The 20,824-nt window shown below is 34.7% G+C and overlaps 2 protein-coding genes across 6 annotated transcripts in view; one reads left to right on the forward strand and one right to left on the reverse strand.

Moving 5' to 3' along the window:
- The window catches only part of LOC111512143 (homologous-pairing protein 2 homolog), a 45,225-nt gene that overhangs the window by 15,274 nt on the left and 9,127 nt on the right, over positions 1-20,824 (forward strand). The window lies entirely within an intron of this gene.
- Positions 1-20,824, reverse strand: part of sona (sol narae) — a 214,974-nt gene that overhangs the window by 9,422 nt on the left and 184,728 nt on the right. For 3 of the 4 annotated variants that reach the window (XM_074180558.1, XM_074180561.1, XM_074180560.1), the window contains 5 exons: positions 14,913-14,968; positions 9,274-9,400; positions 7,493-7,657; positions 4,190-4,316; positions 1,258-1,362 (listed from right to left, as the gene is read on the reverse strand). In XM_074180558.1, the coding sequence (XP_074036659.1) occupies positions 1,258-1,362; positions 4,190-4,316; positions 7,493-7,657; positions 9,274-9,400; positions 14,913-14,968 (580 nt within the window). Of the gene's footprint in view, positions 1-1,257; positions 1,363-4,189; positions 4,317-7,492; positions 7,658-9,273; positions 9,401-14,912; positions 14,969-19,657; positions 19,711-20,824 lie in introns of all 4 variants that reach the window. The other variant, XM_074180559.1, reaches the window with a different exon arrangement.

Here is a 20,824-nt window from a genome sequence, read left to right on the forward strand (position 1 = left end):
TAGAGGCAAGGCAGCATTATCCATCACAGTGAAATTTATAATGAAGCGTTTAGACTGTGGATTATTGCGAATCAATCCAATGAAGATGAAGAAGAAATCGTACGAGCACCGTGTTCAGTGTTGCCAGGTCTACTGTTTCTGAAGTAGATCCTGTTCTGGCTCTCGAGCTAATATTTTATTGTTTGAGAGTTAAAATCTACTGATGATTTACTTTACTTTCTGTAATGAATATTAAATGAATGTGAATAGTGGAAATTACCATGTGTGTGGTATGAATCTATAAAATATATTTTTTACTGGTTTTTGTATTAATCTACTGTTTCTCTGAGACAATATCCACTGTTAAGCATGAATATGACTGTATTAGAAAGGCGTTGTTAGGGGCAATACAATCTTAGAACTTCAATGTCTTTTCAGGACGTCTAACTGACGAATTATTCGAAATGTGAACCATTTACTTTCAGGCACAGATATGGGGATCTCGGAGAGCTTTTATATTTCTGTTAGTTTCGAAAAGATTCACGGTGATTTTTTGGGAATCCTATTGCATGATAAATATAAAATATTTACTATCGAAACTGAAATCAGGATTACATTTTCGATTTTATATAATGAATGTGATTGCTTCAATCCTGATATAAACACGTACGAGGTCTGCTCAAAAAATAAGGTGAATTTTAATTTTTCTCAAATGTATTTAGTTATTCATCAATTTCTATTTTGTTCTCTTCAAATTTGTTCTCTTCAGATATAATACACTTGTGCCATTGTTTATTTCAATTCCCGATGAAGTTCTGATATGCACTTTTTGTTATGTCGTTGAGCTCTCTCAGCGAATCGGTTTTTATCTCCTCGATCGTCGCAAAATGCCGTCCTTTCATAGGTCTCTTCAATCTTGTGGACAGTTAAAAGACGCAGGGGGTCAAATCTGGTGAATACTGTGGCTGAGCCATGATTACGGTGTTTTTTTGACTTTTACTTTTACTCAAAATTCGATGCAAGTTTTTTGAATCATTGTTTTTGATAGCAGAAAATCGCCGAATACGCAAAATAATAATAATAATGATTTTATTGTGCATAACTTATACACAAAAGGGTAGGGGTTAGCCTATGGCTGTGTTCCACCCCTCCTACTTAATGATAAAATCAACATTTTCGAGTGATAAAATTTTGGCATAATATAATTCAATTTTATTCAAGCACACATAATTTCAAAGAGATAATATGATAAATACATCTCAAACTGCAAAGTCTTACCTGACCATCTCCACATGGTGATCCCTCAGCAGCTGGCCTATAAGCTACACAGTAGCCACTTCCGGCGTCGAAACAAAACAGCTGCGCACACACCCTGTCATCTTTCTGAAAATATATCGTCAGTATAAATACTAAATTCATAATTCAATAGTTGCCTCTAGAACGGAAGCTCCATGGACATGCGATCTGCCGTACTTTAATTTCGGAGACTCGTTGGAAAAAAAATTCCTGAACATTTTTTTTTGTTTTTATGTAGAAATATTGAGAGCTGTAGTACCAAGAAACTCATTAGTACCTTCATGAATAGTTGATTCCATTGACTGTTATGAGTTCAGATGGATTGTATAAATCGTAGAAGTGATATTTTTCTAAAAGACACGGCAAAGACCTTTATCCAACTGACAACAAAAATGTTTTCTTGCTGTAGAACTGTATTTCAAGTACCTACGTGATAAAACGAACCGGTGTTGAAGGGTCTGAGGAATCTTTCGAAACATAGCTCATTAACAAAAGGAAAAGATTGGTAACTACCTCTTCTGTGACGCAAATATGTAACCAGTATTCTGGAATGGATAAATCTGCGCCTTATCACCAGAAGTTGGTAAGGAATGAAATAACGAAAGTATTACTGATTCAGATTCTCTACACGGAGAATGATGACTTAGATGGAGTAGCAACATTTTGGAAGCAGGTTCAGTTTTTTCTGGCGAAGAAACAGTCGCGATCAGCAAGGTTACTTCACATCCATTCTACAATCTCCATGTCTTTTTTTACTAAGATTATCTGGCTTAGGATCTGTGGCTCAGCTGAGGATGAATATGTTGTGAAGTGTAATTGAAATCAAGAAGTGAATTTCCGTTTAGGTGAAACAGAAACTGGATAAGTACAAGAATCGAACAAAATGGCCAGCCTTGATTTCTAGTTGATCAGAGATTAACACATCCGAGGATAAAAACCAAAACTGGAACCTCTGGCGTTGAATGAATACAAAACAGATGAAGTGAACCTAAAAATGTACATAAAAAGTTGAACAATAAACCTTTACATTCTGGGCGACAAGCCAAAAACGCCTTTTCTCGAATGTTGGATATTACGAAAGCCTTAGAAATCCTCCGGATCTCTCAATAAAACTAAGTTACATATGTGTGACATAAGCTCTTATTTTGATATTACAGACAACTGTCCGAAAATATAGTTATGAATGTGATGAATGTGCGAATACGGCTCTAGAAATCAAGGAAATGTGCTTGCCATAATATTTCCAGAATGTATCGATAATGAGAAGTGGGGGGTTAACAAAGAGCCTCGAAAAATATCGAGAACTAGTGAAGATCGAAGAAAGCAGTAGATGGAAAGCAAGACAACTAGCTTTTGAAAAGACGGCATCTATGGGATCGACAGAAAACTAACCACGAATATCAAATATAACCAAAGCTCTCAGCAGCGGTCAGTCAGTATCTGAAATCAATATAGTAGATCACCTATAGACCGATTTCAGCGTGGTCCTGCTGCTGGGTGAACGAAAAACGTCTGCAAGACTGTAAGGTATCTTGCATAAATGTCGGATATAATTCAATGTCCAGCGTGGTATTAGCTGGGAAGTTGTTGTATCAGAACCTACTGTGTGGGTACGTTGGTAGAAATGAATGTTTTGAGATTCTATTTCGAAATATTTGTTTTCATACAAATGTATCTCTCCTCAATACAATGTTTGGACATGTTTTGATTTCAGTTTGCGAAATGTTTAGATGATGAATCAAACAAACAAAATAGTTCGCCTTCGCTCGTTATCATATACTAATCAGTTATGATTAAATCTTCTAAGCTGCTGAGTACTGATGGTTTCATATTTTGTTTGGGTCTTTTTTGTTATAAAGGTTCGTTATATAGTTCATCGACCTATAGTACTCGCCGTTGACAGTGAAGGCCTAGCCAACGTCGTTCTCAAAGAAATATGGACCGATGACGCCCAAAATTCACACCAAACAGTTATTTTTTAGAGATGCATTGGACGTTCTTTGATCTCATGTGGATTGGTATCGTCCCAAATCCGACAATTTAGTTTGTTCATGTACCAATTCATCCAGAAATGGGCCTCATCACTGAAGATGATTTTTCGATGAGAATTAGGATTAATTGCCAACTGCTCCAGAGCAGGTCCTGTGTCCTACTACATTGCGAATATTCCTCTCGATAGGACGATTATGGCGACCGTAAAATGGGCAAAGCACGCAGTATGTTGCCCGAACAGAACACTCATTTGCACCTGTTGTTGAATGCTATGTCCGTCCGTGGCGATTTGGCAAAACAGACTGAATAAATGACATCTAATTTGATAGATGTAGCTTTAACAAGTTGGTCGTTATCGATTTTATCGATTGTCAAAGTTGGCAAGACTTTACTTGTTTGTCAGAACAGCCGCGGTGTGGTGATCTATATATGAAGAGGTTTGGAAAATAATACATTGCGAAGTACCACATTTTCGTGGTATATTACCACTTCAGTTCAGACTGAACTTTTGACATTTGGTCTGCCAAAAATAATCACATTTCCAATGTTTTAGAGTGCAAAATTCATCTCGAACATAAAGTTATACTTCCAATAAAAGCTCGTCACTTTCTCAACATATCCTTTATGTCTTACTACGTATAATATTTTTGTCGCCCATGTTATATCAATTCCATTTTTCGATTTCATCAAAAACATCTCTAAATTGTACCTTTCAGCCAAATTGAAAATATAGTATAGAGATCTGGGGAAATGATAATTTGAAGAAAGAGTTTTCATACATGTATACTTGATATGTATATCGATATCGTTTCAAATTTCGATAAAATCATTATTCAAACAACAGGTCTTTCGATACTTTGACCGGAAGGAACGTTTTTTTTAAACAATTATCAGTTACTATTATTTCTACATGAATACTTACAAAACAAGCGCTGGTTCCTCTATCTCTTCGACACTGAGCGTCCAGTGTTAGTAGTTTTCCTGGCAACACTCTTGGCAAGTTATCGTCCTCATGTGGGGCATTGAATAGACACGTTGCTGTGTCACCACTGAAAAGTAATTTTCAAATCAGAAATTCATTTTTCTCAAAAATGTAATTCAATTTAAAATATAACACTCTTCTGGTTTTCCCGAAGAAACTGCTTTCTACTTGGGCATAATCGTTTCTGCACAAAACATAAAGGAAACACTTCAAAGTTATTTCGTAGATGAAACAAAACACATCAATAAACATGCTGGAGATGAAAGTATAGTGAATATATCTGAGTTGAATAGGGATGAAACAGAAATTCAACAGAGAGAAATTCATCGATGCCCATGAAATAACTAAGGAATGAAGTTGCAGTATTTTGAATGATTTATGATGCACTGTTTGGAACCTTTGGTGTAGTAATGAATATAACTGGAGTTTCTTCCCAAAACCAAATCGTTATTGTTAACACCTCGACATGTGTTTCGATCACCAAGTGATCATCTTCAAAGAGGAAGATTAAAACTGATGAAGGATGTTGAAAAGTGAAGATATTAGAAATCAACTAAAAAATCAGTATGGAAATGAGAAACGTTGTAATTGCAAAAAATCCAATGGAAGCAGATATGATAAAATATGAAAAAAATCATCGGACTAAACAATACATCAGACAATATCAATAAAATGGGAGAACGGCATAGTTTTCGAGGCGAATTTTTGAAATAGAAAGTTGGAAGTGAAAATGTTTCGACAGTTTTTGATTGAATGAAATCTGAACAGTTAAACAGTAACAAAACTTATGGTTTTGATCAACTTGCTCTTGAATTTGATGACTTCTGATATGACCTTTTACCTTTTACCGTCGATATTTAGATTAAAGCAATGAGAAACACGAAGACTGTTCAATTTAGATTATGTGAAGTAAGGTTATTCATAAGATAATATTAATACTATCTCTAATCATGTACAGTGTGTTATTAAACTTCCATTATATGATATATTACATTTTCAAAAGGTAAGTAAACCGAGACGAGTTATTTCAATGACTCACAATAAATAGCAATAAATAAAAAAGGTTTTCCCAAGTATGACACTGGTAATGCAAATTTTCCAAAAAAGTTCTTGCAACCTCTTATTATAGAGAACTAAATCAGTTATGCTGCGTTGTATATTTTTTTTGTTATTTCTTGTTCAATTCCTTGAGAGTTGTTTTCAAATTGATTGTGAAGATGAAATATATTATAGATCATCCCCTAATACATATTAACTATTTTTCTGGCAACCCTAAATGTAGGGTTTGATAAATGCACATTCTGTTATTGTCCGTCCTCATAAGTACATAGTACATACCCTACACCCTAATATAACAATATATATATATATATATATATATATATATATATATATATATATATATATATATATATATATATATATATGATAGTATGAATGGCAACTCGTTCTTTCTTTTAGCGATTCGAGTATATATATCAATCAATCAATCAATCATATATTTCATTCAGGGACCCTATTGGGTATAGATCATGCCAATCACAATAAACAATAAAGAAGTTCTTATCCTAAAAAATAAACCTATAGTTTTACAATCAATATGCACAATCACAAATATATAGAAACATACACTAATTCATTATTTTTTCATATTAAAATACTCAGTGAGGTCGTAAAACAAATTAATTTGTAAATATTTTTTCATGGCGCTTCGGAATCTGGATAGTGTGGTCTCATTTCTAATATTTACTGGCAAACTTATTGTAAGTCTTTATATCCATGGAAATTGGTCTCTTTGACACCAGATCAAGATTGTCAAGTCTGAGATAGATATTGTTGCTAGCTCTAGTTTGATATGGGTGTACATTATTATATCTAGGAAGTTACAAGCAGACTAATAGCAGGATATTCAGCTCTGCAAATAGAGGTCTACAGGATAGTCTGGTTAACGTTTTCATTATAGCTCGTATTGCTCGTTTTTGTGATAAAAAACGACCTTGTGCTGCCGGCATTGTTTCCCATAGCATTATGCATTCTTGCAAATTTGACTGCATTTTTGCAAAGTAAAAATCTCTCAGACAGTTTCTATCGACATGGTTACAAATACACCATATTTGATATGTTTTATAATTTATTTTCTTTGTCATATTATATATATGGTCATGCCAGCTGAGTGTTTCTTCTAAAGTCAATCCTAGAAATTTCACAGAGATGTTTCGGTTTATGTGTACTTCGTTAAGTTTCAAAGATTTTTGATAGATTGTAGTCCTTTGTCTAGTATGAAAGATTACGTATTCTGTTTTCTCGGTATTGAGATACAGTTAATTGGCAGAGAACCATTCCCCAAGTTTCCCTAGTAACAGATTGCAGTCGTCCTCGTTAGTCTGAATGCCTTCGCGGTCTACTAAAATAGCTGAATCATCTGCATACAACGTTATATTGTATTCCGGTAGATATTCCACTAAGTCAGCAATGAACAGTGTGAACAGTACTAGAGCTAGTACACTACCTTGAGGAACGCCTACTTTCAGCTTTACGGTTTCTGAACGATGCCTACTCACTGATCCATCACTATTTGAACTGCTTCAATTTGTACTGAATTACTGAAATTGAATATGTAATGTTGTTTGGTGAATTTATACACCGTATTATTCTATGTTTTTCAAACCTTCAGCAGTATTCGGCTGTTATTATTTTATTGCTCATAAAAAAAGCAGTTTTTGACTAAATGCTCTTGACTCGTTTTGTTGATGTATCTAATATACTGGATGTCTCATGATGGATTCTAATTTAATTCTATATTTTACAGAAACCGTTTTATTTCAAACTTCAACACTTTGTATATCTGAAACGAAGCAACTTCAAACATATGTTTGCAAGAATTTTTTCAATGAAACGACCTAACGAAACACCCTCTGAAGTTTCGTACGGTAGTTCGGAAACATCGTGTGTAAAGGTTAGGGTTCAGGTTATTGGTCATGGTTTCCATACAAAACTGAAGTGATCAGGATTTCCTTCGTTCAATTCGTGAACTAATCTCATTTTGAAAGAATGGAATCTATAGGTCTTCCAAATGTTGTATTATTCAACCCTTCATGATTAGTTGCTGTCTTCAATGGAGTGAACTTTTAGCAAAAAACTTTATCAAAATTGACGTTCTTTTCACTGCTAACTTCTAAGGCAAGCTCGCAACATTTTTATTGCAATTCACCTCAGCAGACTTCTAATATTTGAAAGACTTACTTGAGAAAATGATGGAAACTGGACACGGTGCAAGGCGACCACCTGAATCCTCTTTCTGTATGCCTCAAGTCGGACATGATGAAACCGTCAGTCCACTGACACTTTTCTGCTCCCGGTCCACCGAGGTAGGAGGGTGGCGGGCTACCATCGTGTACTGCACCTAATCTACAAAAGATATCCAGAGCATATTGAAAGTTGAAGTTAAACTCAATTCTAGAGAATGTACACTTCAATTTATGAATGTATGATTTTGAAATCTGCACGTGTAGAAATCATACGAGTTGATTTTTTTCTCAAGAAAAATTTGGTGCTTGTTACCTGTCTGAGAATAATCGAAATGTTGTAAAATAGAATATTGAATTGAAACAATATTATCTACAAGTACAATTGCAAATTAACTGAAGGTTAAGAAACCAAAATTTTCACAGCCCTGTAAACATACCACCTTCATGACTTGGTTTGCAGAGCCCCATAAACCCTCTCTGTTTTCTTTACTGGACAAGATGAAAATATTTTGCCTTTGTGCAGGGTAGTTATCGACTTGTCTCACATTTATTTGGTTCTTTCCCTTGGTTTATATCATTTGGACTAGACTGAAACTGATTGATCTCTAGAACTGCCAGTTATGTATCTACTATAGGCTGGCTATGTGGGTATGGTCGAATTGGTCATTAGAACTTGTTCACCTGTTCATTCAAATACTTGTTCTCTACTTCTTTAATCAACAGAAACAAATTTTTGATAGTATTTCCTTCTTAACTAACTTCTATAAATATCAAAGTTCTATCATCCTTAATATTTCATTCACTGTTCATGTTATTTTAACTCCATTTGTTTTGAATTTGTTAACATAATTTCTATTCAATGGAAGTTCGATCTTGTAACATTCAACAAAAACATTGTCAACCGTTCCAACAAACCCTGAGATCAACACTGCACAAAACAGGTTTATGCTGAGCTCAGCAGACTACTGATTGATAATAAGTCACAGAGCAACAACTCAGGGCAACGTCTGAGATGGTAGTGAACTTCCAAAAAAACCTCAACAAAATTTCTCTGGTCTAGATTTTTGACTTTAATGTCCTGGGGCCTGGATGGTAATGAAGTTGCTAACTCCGTTGGAAGGGAGGGTACTGCAAACAATTTTATTGAAGAAGAATCTGTCATTGGCATTGCTTTAGGTCTGGTCAAACACTGAATACCTAGACTGCGTTCCAGACTGGTAGTAAAAAGCCTACCAGCATTGGTGTATTCCCAGGCTTTTTCACATATTTCGAAGAGTGTCACAAAAAATTGTTATGACTACAGCAGGTATGACATATGTTGTCTAATAGTCCTACTGTATTCTCAATCATATTATTATGATACTTGGACCACCGGAGGATCCCTTGTGCCATCTTTGTTTGGTGGTGATAAAACAGCATATACTTTGTACTAGACCCGATACAGCCCTAATCAGGTTTTCATTCTCATACACGGTATTTGAGTTCATCTGCATGACTTGCTATGAATAGCACGTGGTAGTACAGTCGGTCATATGGGGACGACAGGTGACTAACGGAAAAATCGGAGAGAGGGTTGATGGAGCACTGCTTGATCCTATTTAGAATGCAGCATAAACACTGAACAGTTTCAGTTTGTGATAACAAAATTATTATAATTTCATTTTGAAGATGCTTCATGTAGCTTATATTATAGTAAGTGGAAATAAATTATCGAATTTACGAATTATTTCGGATTTTATGGGATGAGGTGGATACCATAAAAAGTAAATTCCTTACAAGTGTCCAACTTCGTGGGCGGCTACGATTATACCACTGAATCCTCCTGTGTCTTCGATGATTGCCACCGAGTTGACCTTTTCTAGCCTCTTGTTGACCACGCACGCTCCTCCAACGTAGGCAAATCCTGATAAAGGACGTCGTGGGATGAATTTTTATAGTTTTATAGCTACAATTGACCCTCCACCATCTGAAAACCTCCACCAATTCTTATGCGGGAAAGTAATAGATATCGAAATTATACTATTGCGGTTATTTACAAGCGTTTGAATTGGTAAAATTGTGTGGAAGTAGTTTTGGGGTGAGGCGTGAACAGTATGAATTACTTTTGTCGTTGGTTTTGGTGAACATGGATTTTCAATTTCTAGAGATTGTTTTTGAACCTCGTGAAAATGAATTATCATTTGGAAGAAATTTCTCGAACAAAAATATGTGAAGATTCATTTTTACTTGAACTGCTTTTACAAAAAATAAATTGAGTGTTCTTTTACATGACAATATCTTGCCCTAATAACCCTAATAAAAATATTCATTGTCGTTTTGATCCCAGTTTGTGATTCCCAGTCAAATAAATATTTTTCAAAAATGTCACACGCGGTCATTCAAGTGGACAGCAATTCTACGTTATACCAACTTAAATCATTTCAATTTTAATCAAAAACAATTCCGTATTACTTTTCTGTTTTTATACTTTTACCATTCATCGTGTTTAAAATAATACAAAGAAATTAAAGTTGAATTTTATTCAAATTGGACATATTCACAATCATGCCACAAGACATACCAAATTACTGTCAAAAATTAAAATCCAAAGAAATTCTGGAAAGAAATCGATATACCACGATGGAATCATTATATATAATGCAATTCCAGAGAAAATAAATAAGCTCTATTTCATTACAAAATTTAAATATCAATTGAAAAAAATCTAATTAGTGGAATTTTATAGTTCGTTTTTTTTTTGTTACACGTGACTTTGTTTTCAACATGTAGGTACTTTCTTAATCCAATTTCATATTTGACAGCATTTCGATATTTTTTTTTCAAGATATGTGTTTATTGTAAAATATTGTAAATATGTTTCTGTTATTTCATTATACTATGTACTTAGTTGTAGTCCCCAATTATAAACATTCATTGTTTCTTGGGACAATAAAGTGAATTGCATTGACTTGAACAGGATGAAATGGTATTTTTTTTCGTTTCGTTCTCTTAACCTTACAGAAATTATACTTGGTTTTATAGCTACTAGGATCGTTTTTTGAAAGTCTATCAACGTGTTAAAAATCACACGTTAAAAGGTAAGACCTCGTTAATCCTTAGCTCGCACAAGTTTAGACTTCTGAGGGTTGTCGTTCGTAGGGGTGCGACAGCTGGTTAACGGAAAAACAGAGATAAAATTATACTAAACCAACTTACTTGGAATTCAACTGTTACATTAGTTTGGAACGGTTAAATAGATAATTGGTCAGTACTGAAAATAAATTGATAATGATAATTAATAATCAATTATTGTGTTTCACATTCGAAAATATACTTATCTCAGGAAAATCAGAAAATGAAGACTTAAGTTTTATGTTTGGTAATCTAATGTTCACTTGCTCATTAATTTTGTGAACGAAGTCCCAGTGCATAATGCAAATAAGAATTTTGTTTTGAAACATTATTTTCAAAATGAGCCCGTGAGTCATTAGCTGAATGAGGTTTAGTGGGAAGTTGCCAAGAGAAGATTGGAGTGACCGTGCAGGGTGGTGATGTCAGGTTTATACAGTTCTATTTTTCAGTTTGATAATCTTGTAGAATTAACATGATGACAGCTATCCGTCTTTCCTCAAAGAAAAAATATTTGATCTGAAATAGAACTGGAATAAAGAACGATAAGGTTATTATTATACATTGGATTGGTTTTGGTGCCGCAATTCCTTTCATTATCAACTAACTCAAAAATAAATCAAGATTTATTTCTTGAGTGATAAATTTTTCATCTGAAATGTATCATATTAGGGGCTATTATGTAGGTATGTGAATGTATTCAATAACAGTCATAGGCATTCTTTGAAGACCCCACTGTATGTAGAGGATCCTTCTATTTCCTCATTCTTGAGTCTTATAGCTTTTAGATAATAGACTTACTTTCATTGTCTTATGAAAGCTCGACTTTGAAAGCGTGTATACCCTTAACCCGTCGTGTTTTCAATAGCAGTGAAATACTCAGATCTAGCTTAGCTTATAAAAACTCTAATTAATAAACAACAATTTGCAATTTTGAGGTTGATATAAAGAATATCTCACTTGTATGGGTTATGGTTTTTTCATGAAAAAAAGGAAATACTTTTCAAATTTGTGTGTATCAAAAAATTATGAAAATTGAAAAAAAACCTCTGAGTTATGCAGTATGAATAGGATAAAATCTGCAATAATATTGAGCATTTTCCATGAAGTTATGCTTCTTATCGGAGGTGTGCTGAAAAATATTTCGCTATTTTATTCTGATTCACCAGAAAGGTGGAAAATGAAAGGTTGACAAGTACAGAGTTGGCCAAATCGGACAGTTTTAAATGGAACCTCCTGTTTTCAAACTAGATAGATGAAAACTGATGACTGTCTCTTTAGATCAACTTTTATGACAAATTTGATGGTTAAAACCGCATATCGATATCTATCATCGTTTTTGAGTTATAGTATGCTTTTCGAAAATGTGTATTTTTGAAAAGTTGTTCTAAATTTTCTCCTGTCAATTTTTTTTCATTTCTATGAAAACATTTCCAGAGCACTTTTACACGAAGAAGTAAATGGTATGAAATACTTATTTTTTCAAATCAGAGATATCAATAGTTATTGATGGAAATTTTTTGATGAGACACCCTGTATATTCCTGCAATAGAGATTAAAATACCTTTCGAAAAATGTGGCATGCTAGAGTCATATTTGAGAGCATACTTTGATCAAGTAGGTTTTGGACGACGCGGCGATAAAACGGAAAGAAATTGTTCAGTAGTAGCTCAAATGTTGAGAAAGCTTTTCATAGACGTATCAATGTATACTATATTTCCTACTAATAAATGAAACTTCAACAATAATTATCATATTGATAAAAAACAAACAATGAAATATATTTCTTCAGAGAAGGTGTTCGAAATGTCTACCAGCTTCTACACATAGGCGACACCTTTTCTGAACGTTTTTTGCCGAATTAATTAGTTCAATAGGAGTGAGAGAAGTAAAACTTTGCATCACTGCCGCTTCCAATCCGTGTCTAGAATCAATCGGAAAATCAAAAATAAGATGTTTCAACATTTTCCAGAGGTAGAAACCTATAGACGTTAGGTCCGGTGAGCTGGCCGGCCAACGGTTGAGTCCTTGGTTGGCTAGGCGGGTTGGCTGTCCTTGTTCATCTTTCACTGCCTGAACCACTATGCATGCTGTTTTCGGCGAGTGCATTGGCTTGGGATGTGGGGGTTGAGCAAACCGGCCATCGGATGCCTGTTTCCACGTAACCCCGCTGAATACGGGAATGACAGATTCACTTGTGGTTCTGTTACCTCTAACTGAATAGCATCCCAACGATGGCTTAATCCTAAGGTGTGTGTATCCGTGCCGAGAGGATGAATGACACTGAGCCTATCAGCTGTCTCTACGGAACTTTCGAGATACCGGGCGCCATCTCGTCGTAGCATCGCCTTGTCATGGTAATGCGGGGCTCTGCCGTGATTGGCCTTCTTTTCCCAGCTACTCGTGGGACTTTTATGGACAGAGTAAACTTAAAAATTATTTCAGACGCTGAATCTATAGAGGAGCTTACGACTCCAACTGACTTCCCTGTAAACTTAGATCAGGAACGAGTCTACAGAGGAGATGGATGTCGAGTTTACGACTTCAACTGACCTCCCTGTAAATTTAGTTCAGGAGCGAGAGCTTCGGCGTACGCAGAATTTGTCTCAGGTGGGGTAACAAACTCCCCATGAGCAGGTTAGCAAACGTTTGCGCTGTGATGATTTACCAAAACCAGAGGCTAAAAAGCCCGGCAGAGCTCAATCTAAGGCATCGTCAACAGAGCTTCAACAGAGCATATACTTTGTGTCTGCCCCGCTGGGGAGCGAATCAGGTCTTTAGAGTTCGGCAGAGCCTTACTCTTTCCATCTGACCGGAAAGACCACTCACCATACAAACTAATCGGCTTCGTTAAGAAGCTGGATTCATTTGGCCGAGTGTGAATAGGTGTGAGCCACAATAAACTCTTGCGGGATGCGGTGGAGTGTCGAATAGACCTCTGAAAACACCTGCCCACATACGAAATCCAAATCTTCCTTGACTTCTCTGCTCCACAATAGAATGAGGATTTTGTTGTGCTCAAGTATAAAAATGCTAGCGGTTGAAAATGTCGGCCCTGCTCACATAAGCTTCGTCTGTCCAAATGCAATTTAATGAAAAATCACGCATTTGATTACAATTTTCATGGAACCACTGGTAAACAACGTTCACCTGGTTTGAGTTGATGAAATCTTTTGGTCCTGTATGGCTTGAATTTGTGTTTTTTTAAAATACTCCTTACGTTAGTCCTTGGTAGGCCTGTTGATATTTTTAAATTTCGCGTTCACGTTTACAGATTATTTTCAACAGCTCCTAAAACGACTATTTTTTGCAAATGGATCACCATCAATTAGGTTGCGAAAATGTCTCTAAAAGATTGTCTTCTCCCTGGATACCTCTCGTGATACAAATTGCTTGCTGCTTCTGCATTTTCCCTGGTTTGTATAATCAAATCAGACTATCCCATTTTTAATATTTTTCATACTTCATTGCGAATGTGTTCGAAAATTGAACAAAAACCACTAATTGAAGAGCGTATTCATTGTTTAAATCAAAATTTTACAGTTACCAGTAAAGATTTGCATTCTGTTTTATCGCCACATCGTCCAAAGCCTACTTGATCAAAGTGTTCATTTCAAAGTCTACATGAAAAAACCTAAAAGTCTGTATTTCAAAAAAGACTCTAGCAAAACATCAAGTGTGCTATATTTTTGGAAAGGTAATTTCGAACTCTATTGAAATATAAAGGAATACACAGGGTGTTTCGTAGAAAAAAAATAGATATCCATCAACAACTATTGACATCTCATTTGAAAAAATAAGTTTTCTCCACACTGAATTCTCCGTAAAAAAGTGCTTTGACAGGAAAAAAGTCACAACAACTTTTCAAAAATACACATTTTCGAAAAACATGTAACTCAGAAAAGATATGCGGTTTTTACTATTAGGTTTGTAATAAAATTTGACCCACAGACACAGTCATCAGTTTACATCTGTCTAATTTTAAAACAGGAGTTTCCTTTTAAAAGTGTTCAACTTGGCTCACTCTCTACAATTGGAACTTCTGGCTGTTTTCGATATGAAATGAAAGGGTTTGATGTCGGTTACACACGTTATACACTTATTAGGGAGAATATCAAATTATAGTCGTGATGGTGATGAGGTTTGTGGATCTCAGCCATATTTTTTGCTGAGTTTGGCATACAGTGATTTGATTTGATATAAGAACGTGCTTTCAGTGCGGGGAAAAAGAAACTACAGTGTTTAGGAAAGAACAGATAGAAGGGTACGAATTTTCGTGCAGGGTTTGTTATTTCATTGGGTAGTACCTGCCGTGCCGCGATTGCATACGTCATTCGGGTACGATCTTCTGCACATGTCTAGTCTGCAAAAATTAAAAAATATCGCGATAAATTACAAAGTTTCTTGAAATTTGGTGGCCAAATTGGACATTGGGGCATTTCGTGTGTAGATCCTGTGTATATCATATTTATATATTAGTTGATTTTACAAACATATTCTTGCTACATACATATTTTGAAAACCTCTGAGATTATGAACTATTGTTATGATTCTGGATTCGAAGAATATTGTGGAATATCTGAAAATATCATGGAAACTTTCTCCTTGAGTATCAGTTATTGGCAGGTGTAGAAAGGCAGTGAATAAAGCTAGAAGTTGAAATAAATTTTATCGCAAAAGCTTGTAATTTACAAAAAGCCTGTTCAAAATTCCAATTCGAAGAAAACTCCCAGTTGTTTTTATTTTTTTCACGCTTTATTTTTCGAAGGATTCGAAAATAAATTGCACTTTCACATTGCCACTTTTTTCCTGATACATACTGGTGTTTTCAGAGTTGCTATTCGACGTTTCGTTTTCCGGCCACCATCATCAACTTTATTTTTTCTTTTAGGCGCTACATTGGATTCTTTCTGAATTGAATAGAACCAGATTTTACCTTTTCAATGATGTATCACTTTCGAAAAACTGAAGATATTGAAAACATTAATTCTTATCATAATAGGCTTTGACTTTGATGTTTCTAAATTTGACTTTCAATTTGTTACACTCAATGACATTCTCTTATTGTACCAGTCATTGAATTTTTAGCGGAAAATGGCTTTCACGAATGAAGAAAAAAGAGATATGATAAAAATTTATTACAAATATGATAGAAACAGTGTTAGGACATCGGAAATGTATCTAAACTTGTACCCCGAAAGACGACAACCACATCGAACTATGTTCAAGTTATTGGATCAAAATCTCACCGAGTTTGGTTCGTTTGAAAAACCAATGAAAAAATACGGAGACAGAATGGACCAGGAAACTAAAGAAAATTTGAGATAAGTTATACATTGTCTCCTTTTCAATAAAAATTATTCACTTGCAGATAAACATGAACCCGAGAAAATCTACACGTCAAATTTCCTCCGACATGTATATTTGTCATACAAGTGCTTGGAGACATCTCAAAAAAAGCGGTTTAAAGTATTACAAAATACATATATCTCAAAAATTGCATCCAGGTGAACCCGAAAGGCGATTAGAATTTTGTAATTGGTTAATAAGAAGACCTGATTTTCCTGTTTTTCTGGACATGTCGTCTCTAAAACAATATCCTAACGTTCATCATATTTCCTCAAACCCAGAGTATACAATGTAGTTCCCAATGAACTGCCTATTCAAGAAAAAACTGACAAATTGGATTACAAATCTTCCTAGATCATTCACCCATCAACTGATTGATATAAAGAGTAATTTTTGAAATAATACAATTGGACTAAAAGACTGTTCTTCAGAGATCTTCGTTTTCATTGTCGACTGAGCTTTCTTCAATGAAAAAGTATCGATACTATAATTTTCAAATAGCTTCATTTATATATTATGTGTGTGTGCACATATGTATGTATGTATATGTATACGTTAATTGTTTATCCTTTATTATTTTCTATCATTATTTCCCTTCATTATGTATTATATAATTAACTCTGTCATTTGTTCTAGTGAATAAATATATTATTATTATTTTTTTAGATACCTATAAAACTGATATACTCCTTCAGGTCGTCAAACATACTTTCTTGACTCTCTTAGTGTTTGAGGTAAAACTCGAGAATTCTCAGCGAGATATTTGTTGAATTTTGATTTTGAATTTGAAACTTCAATCAATTTTGGATTGGAAATTTTAGAAATGACATTAGAATCTGAATTTTAATAGAGTTTATGGCCCTTCTATACCTTAGCGTAGCTGAACGTATTCAATAAGGGGCCATCCATAAATCACGTCACACGTTTACGAGGGGGGGATCACTGTAATGTGACATAGTGTGACAAGAGGCAGGGGGAAGGTCAAAAGTTTTGGGACGTCACATGTTGAAATCTAAAATACCAAAACATGAAATTCATACAGGGTGTAACTGAATAAGTGTAAAACATTTAAGGAGGTCATTCCTCATCGAAAAAAAGATAGGATCTTTCATATAAAGAAACTTCATTGGAGCATTCCTTGTTCAGATACATCCCCTTAAAGGGGGTACATAAAATTTGTATAACAATTTTTTTCACAAGCACTGAAAAAGTTACAATATTGAAATTAACCTGACGTTTTGTACTGCCAAAAAGACACTTAGCCAGTAATTTATTTGGTTTACCCCATGGTTGTAAGGGGTGGAAAACGCAACCCCTAAAATTTATTTCCAATGTAACTTTTTGTCTTATTATTTGTTTACCATTCAAAAATTAATTTCCGATAGCCTGTTTCATTCTAAACAAAAAAAGTCTCTTGGGTTTTTTGCCCAAAATAAACCAGTTCGCAGCAAAAAATTATTTCACGAACAACTACAGAGATACATCGTCATAAATGCGAACTGGATTTGTTATTTTGTAGTTAGTACCTGCATCAAACGATTGAAGAGTAATAAACAAAACTAATTTATCAATAACAAAACACACAACATGTAGAAATCATAGTAAATGTTCAATATGTCTACCTTCAGACATTACGCATGCGTCTAGACGTCGGCGCATTGGCACGTATTCGCTCAAATATTCCTGGAGTCTCTGTGATAACCCTGCACGCATCGATGATGCGGTTTCTTAAGACCTCTACATCGCGAACAGGAGTACGATAAACCAAATGCTGTAAATGGTCCCAAATGGAGAAATTGAGAGGTCCTCCTTGATCTATCCACTGATTTGCATATGTTTCAGTTAAATGCTGATGTGCTACTTGACTAAAATGGGCGGGAGCCTCATCATGCATACAAAACATATCCCTTCTGACGCCCAAAGGAACTTCCTCCAGCAGTACTGGATGCACTTCTCTTAAAAATTGAACATATGCCTCACCATTTAATCGAGGAGGTAGAAAATGAGGCCCAATTAAATCATCCCCAATAAATCCGAGCCACACGTTAAGAGAAAACTGTTCTTGATGGTTAGTTTCGACAATACCGTGAGGGTTTTCATCAGCCCATATGTGGTAATTATGAAAATTAATAATATTGTCCCGAGAAAAACTAAATTCGTCTGTGAATTCTGTCGTCTTCAGAAAGTCACGATCATTTCCAGCATCCAATTGCAAAATTCAAGACGGTTCGGAAAGTCTCGCGGTAACAGTGCCTGTACTCGTTGTAGATGGTAAGGGTATAAGAGTTGTTCTTTTAAAATTTGAAATACCGTCATATGATCAACATTTAGCTGGAAAACAATCTTTCTAGTCCTGGTAGTAGGTTGTTCTTCAATCAAATTAAGTACTGCTTCCTCAAGCTGTGATGTTCTTACTTCTCGATGACGACCACTATCCTGCGTTCTTTTGTCGAATGAACCATATTTTTGTAATCGTTGATGAAGTCGGGCAAATATGAAGCAAATGTGAAAGATGCTGCCGTTGAGGATACATTTCAACATGTCTTCTAAAATCTTCTAACCCATTCCCCTGCGACAGACCGTAAACGTAATGCATATCAGCCATTTCCTCATTTGTGTATGCCATTTTGATAACAAGTGAATTATTGAAGTAACAAATTAAGAACAGAACAACAACACACAATTAGTATTAATTCAATTTCGAAAATTCACAAACTGACAGCGTCATACCAATTGAATTGTCACTATCGCTAATAGCGACCGACTAGATAGATTAGTTTCGTATTTTCGCATTTATAACGATGTATCTCTGTAGTTGTTTCTAAATAACTGGTTCATTTTGGGCAAAAAACCCAAGATACATTTTTTGTTTAGAATGAAACAGGCTATCTGAAATAAATTTTTAAATGGTAAACAAATAATAAGACAAAAAGTTACATTGGATATAAATTTCAGGGGTTGCGTTTTCCACCCCTTACAACCATGGGGTGAACCAAATAAATATCTGGCTAAGTGTCTTTTTGGTAGTACAAAACGTCAGGTTAAATTCAATATTGTAACTTCTTTAGTGCTTGTGAAAAAAATTGTTATACAAATTTTATGTAACCCCTTTAAGGGGCTGTATGTTAACAAGGGATGCTCCAATGAAATTCATTTACATGAAAGATCCTATCTTTTCTTCGATGAGGAATCACCTCCTTGAATGTTTTATGCTTATTTAGTTACACCCTGTATGTAAATAAAAATTTTTCGATAATTCCTCACGTAACAACATTCAACTTCTAAAGCGGCGTGCGAGTGAGGCTTTAAAATTCACAAGAGTTCTGAGTTCTGATGGCCCCTAATTATGAATATTCAATAATTTTCTTAACTCTCTGTAAGACACATTTTATTTTCGAAAATGTTCCACTATTAAATTGTTGAATTTATTAATTATTTGTACACAGCCGTCGGTATATCTACAAAAACAGAATCGTAACAATAGTATGGTAACGTTTTGAACGGCGATTTTATAGCCGAGAACATGTTTGTAAACTTGTTAGAAAGTGTCAGGTATTAGTTTATTTCTTCCAGATTTGTAGCATCCCCACACTTGGTGTACTGTGTTCCAAGTTAGTAGTCCCAGCTATCGTATGTACACGCTAATGAAATAAACGAAAAAATAAAATGAAATAAAAAAAAAGGTAAAATAGCAGAAATTTACCAGCTGTTCCCTTGGTGCAGCGCCCGCCTTTTCTACGGCGACACATGTCGTACCTAAATATCAACGAAAGAAATAAATGAATTAATGATTAGATTTCAGTGTATTTTCCATCGCCAAAACCCCGGAGGTTCTGCAGCCGAGCTTCTGATATACTTTTTATAGATATTTATTTCATAATTTTGAACTAGAACGTAAAATCCAATAATTTCTATTTGATACAAAACAAGACTTTACGTGGTTGACAATAAAAACCGTAAATCCCAAGATACAACTGAACTGTGCCTATATGCTTTCCTGATGGGATACATTATCTCAAATTTCAAGTAAACAAATTAGTGAGTGATATTGTGATTCGTCAGGGAAAAACTATCCAAAGAAACATGTCTGAAGCATTCCAAAACTGACACTATTTTTCTTGAATTTATTGGGATTTTCACTGAAGCTACACTTGTTGAATCTACCTTTCTTTCAGATCCAAAATAAATACATCTAATATCTTGTGATGCACTGTTTGGAACCTTTGGTGTAGTAATGAATATTACTGGAGTTTCTTCCCAAGACCAAATCGTTATTTTTAACACCTCGACACGTATTTCGATCACCAAGTGATCATCTTCAAGAGGAAGATCAAACTAATCATACTTACAAAGCTATCCTTATTTATACCATAGATACCTGTTCTAAGTACCTGTGTCTTGAATTAATTTTACAATTTGCCTTATCTACTTGTCTTAAATTAATTTACGAAATTGAATGTAAGGACTGCGATGCAAAATATTATGGACAGACAAAAAGATCTATTAAAATAAGATATAAGGAACAATTAGCACACTTTTAAAATATGGAAGACCTGAAAAATCAGCAGTCGCCATCATATTTTGCAACAAAACCATTCTATAGACTTAAGTTCATTAAGATTAGTTAGACAAGTTAACAGCAACAGGCAACTAGATAATATTATGAATAAGGATGGTGGACCAATATAATATTCATTAGATTTATCTGACTATCGTAAAATTAATTTAAAACAAGTGAATAATGCAAATTGTAAAATTGATTTAAGACACTCACAAGTATCTATGGTATAGATAAGGATAGCTTTGATTTTCCTTTTGAAAATGATCACTTGGTGATCGAAACACGTGTCGAGGTGTTAAAGTACCAGTT

This window comes from Leptinotarsa decemlineata, unplaced genomic scaffold (genome assembly GCF_025532065.1).
Source record: "Leptinotarsa decemlineata unplaced genomic scaffold, Ldec_3_MD MMD2_tig00026299_RagTag_RagTag, whole genome shotgun sequence".
Classification (NCBI taxonomy): domain Eukaryota; kingdom Metazoa; phylum Arthropoda; class Insecta; order Coleoptera; family Chrysomelidae; genus Leptinotarsa; species Leptinotarsa decemlineata.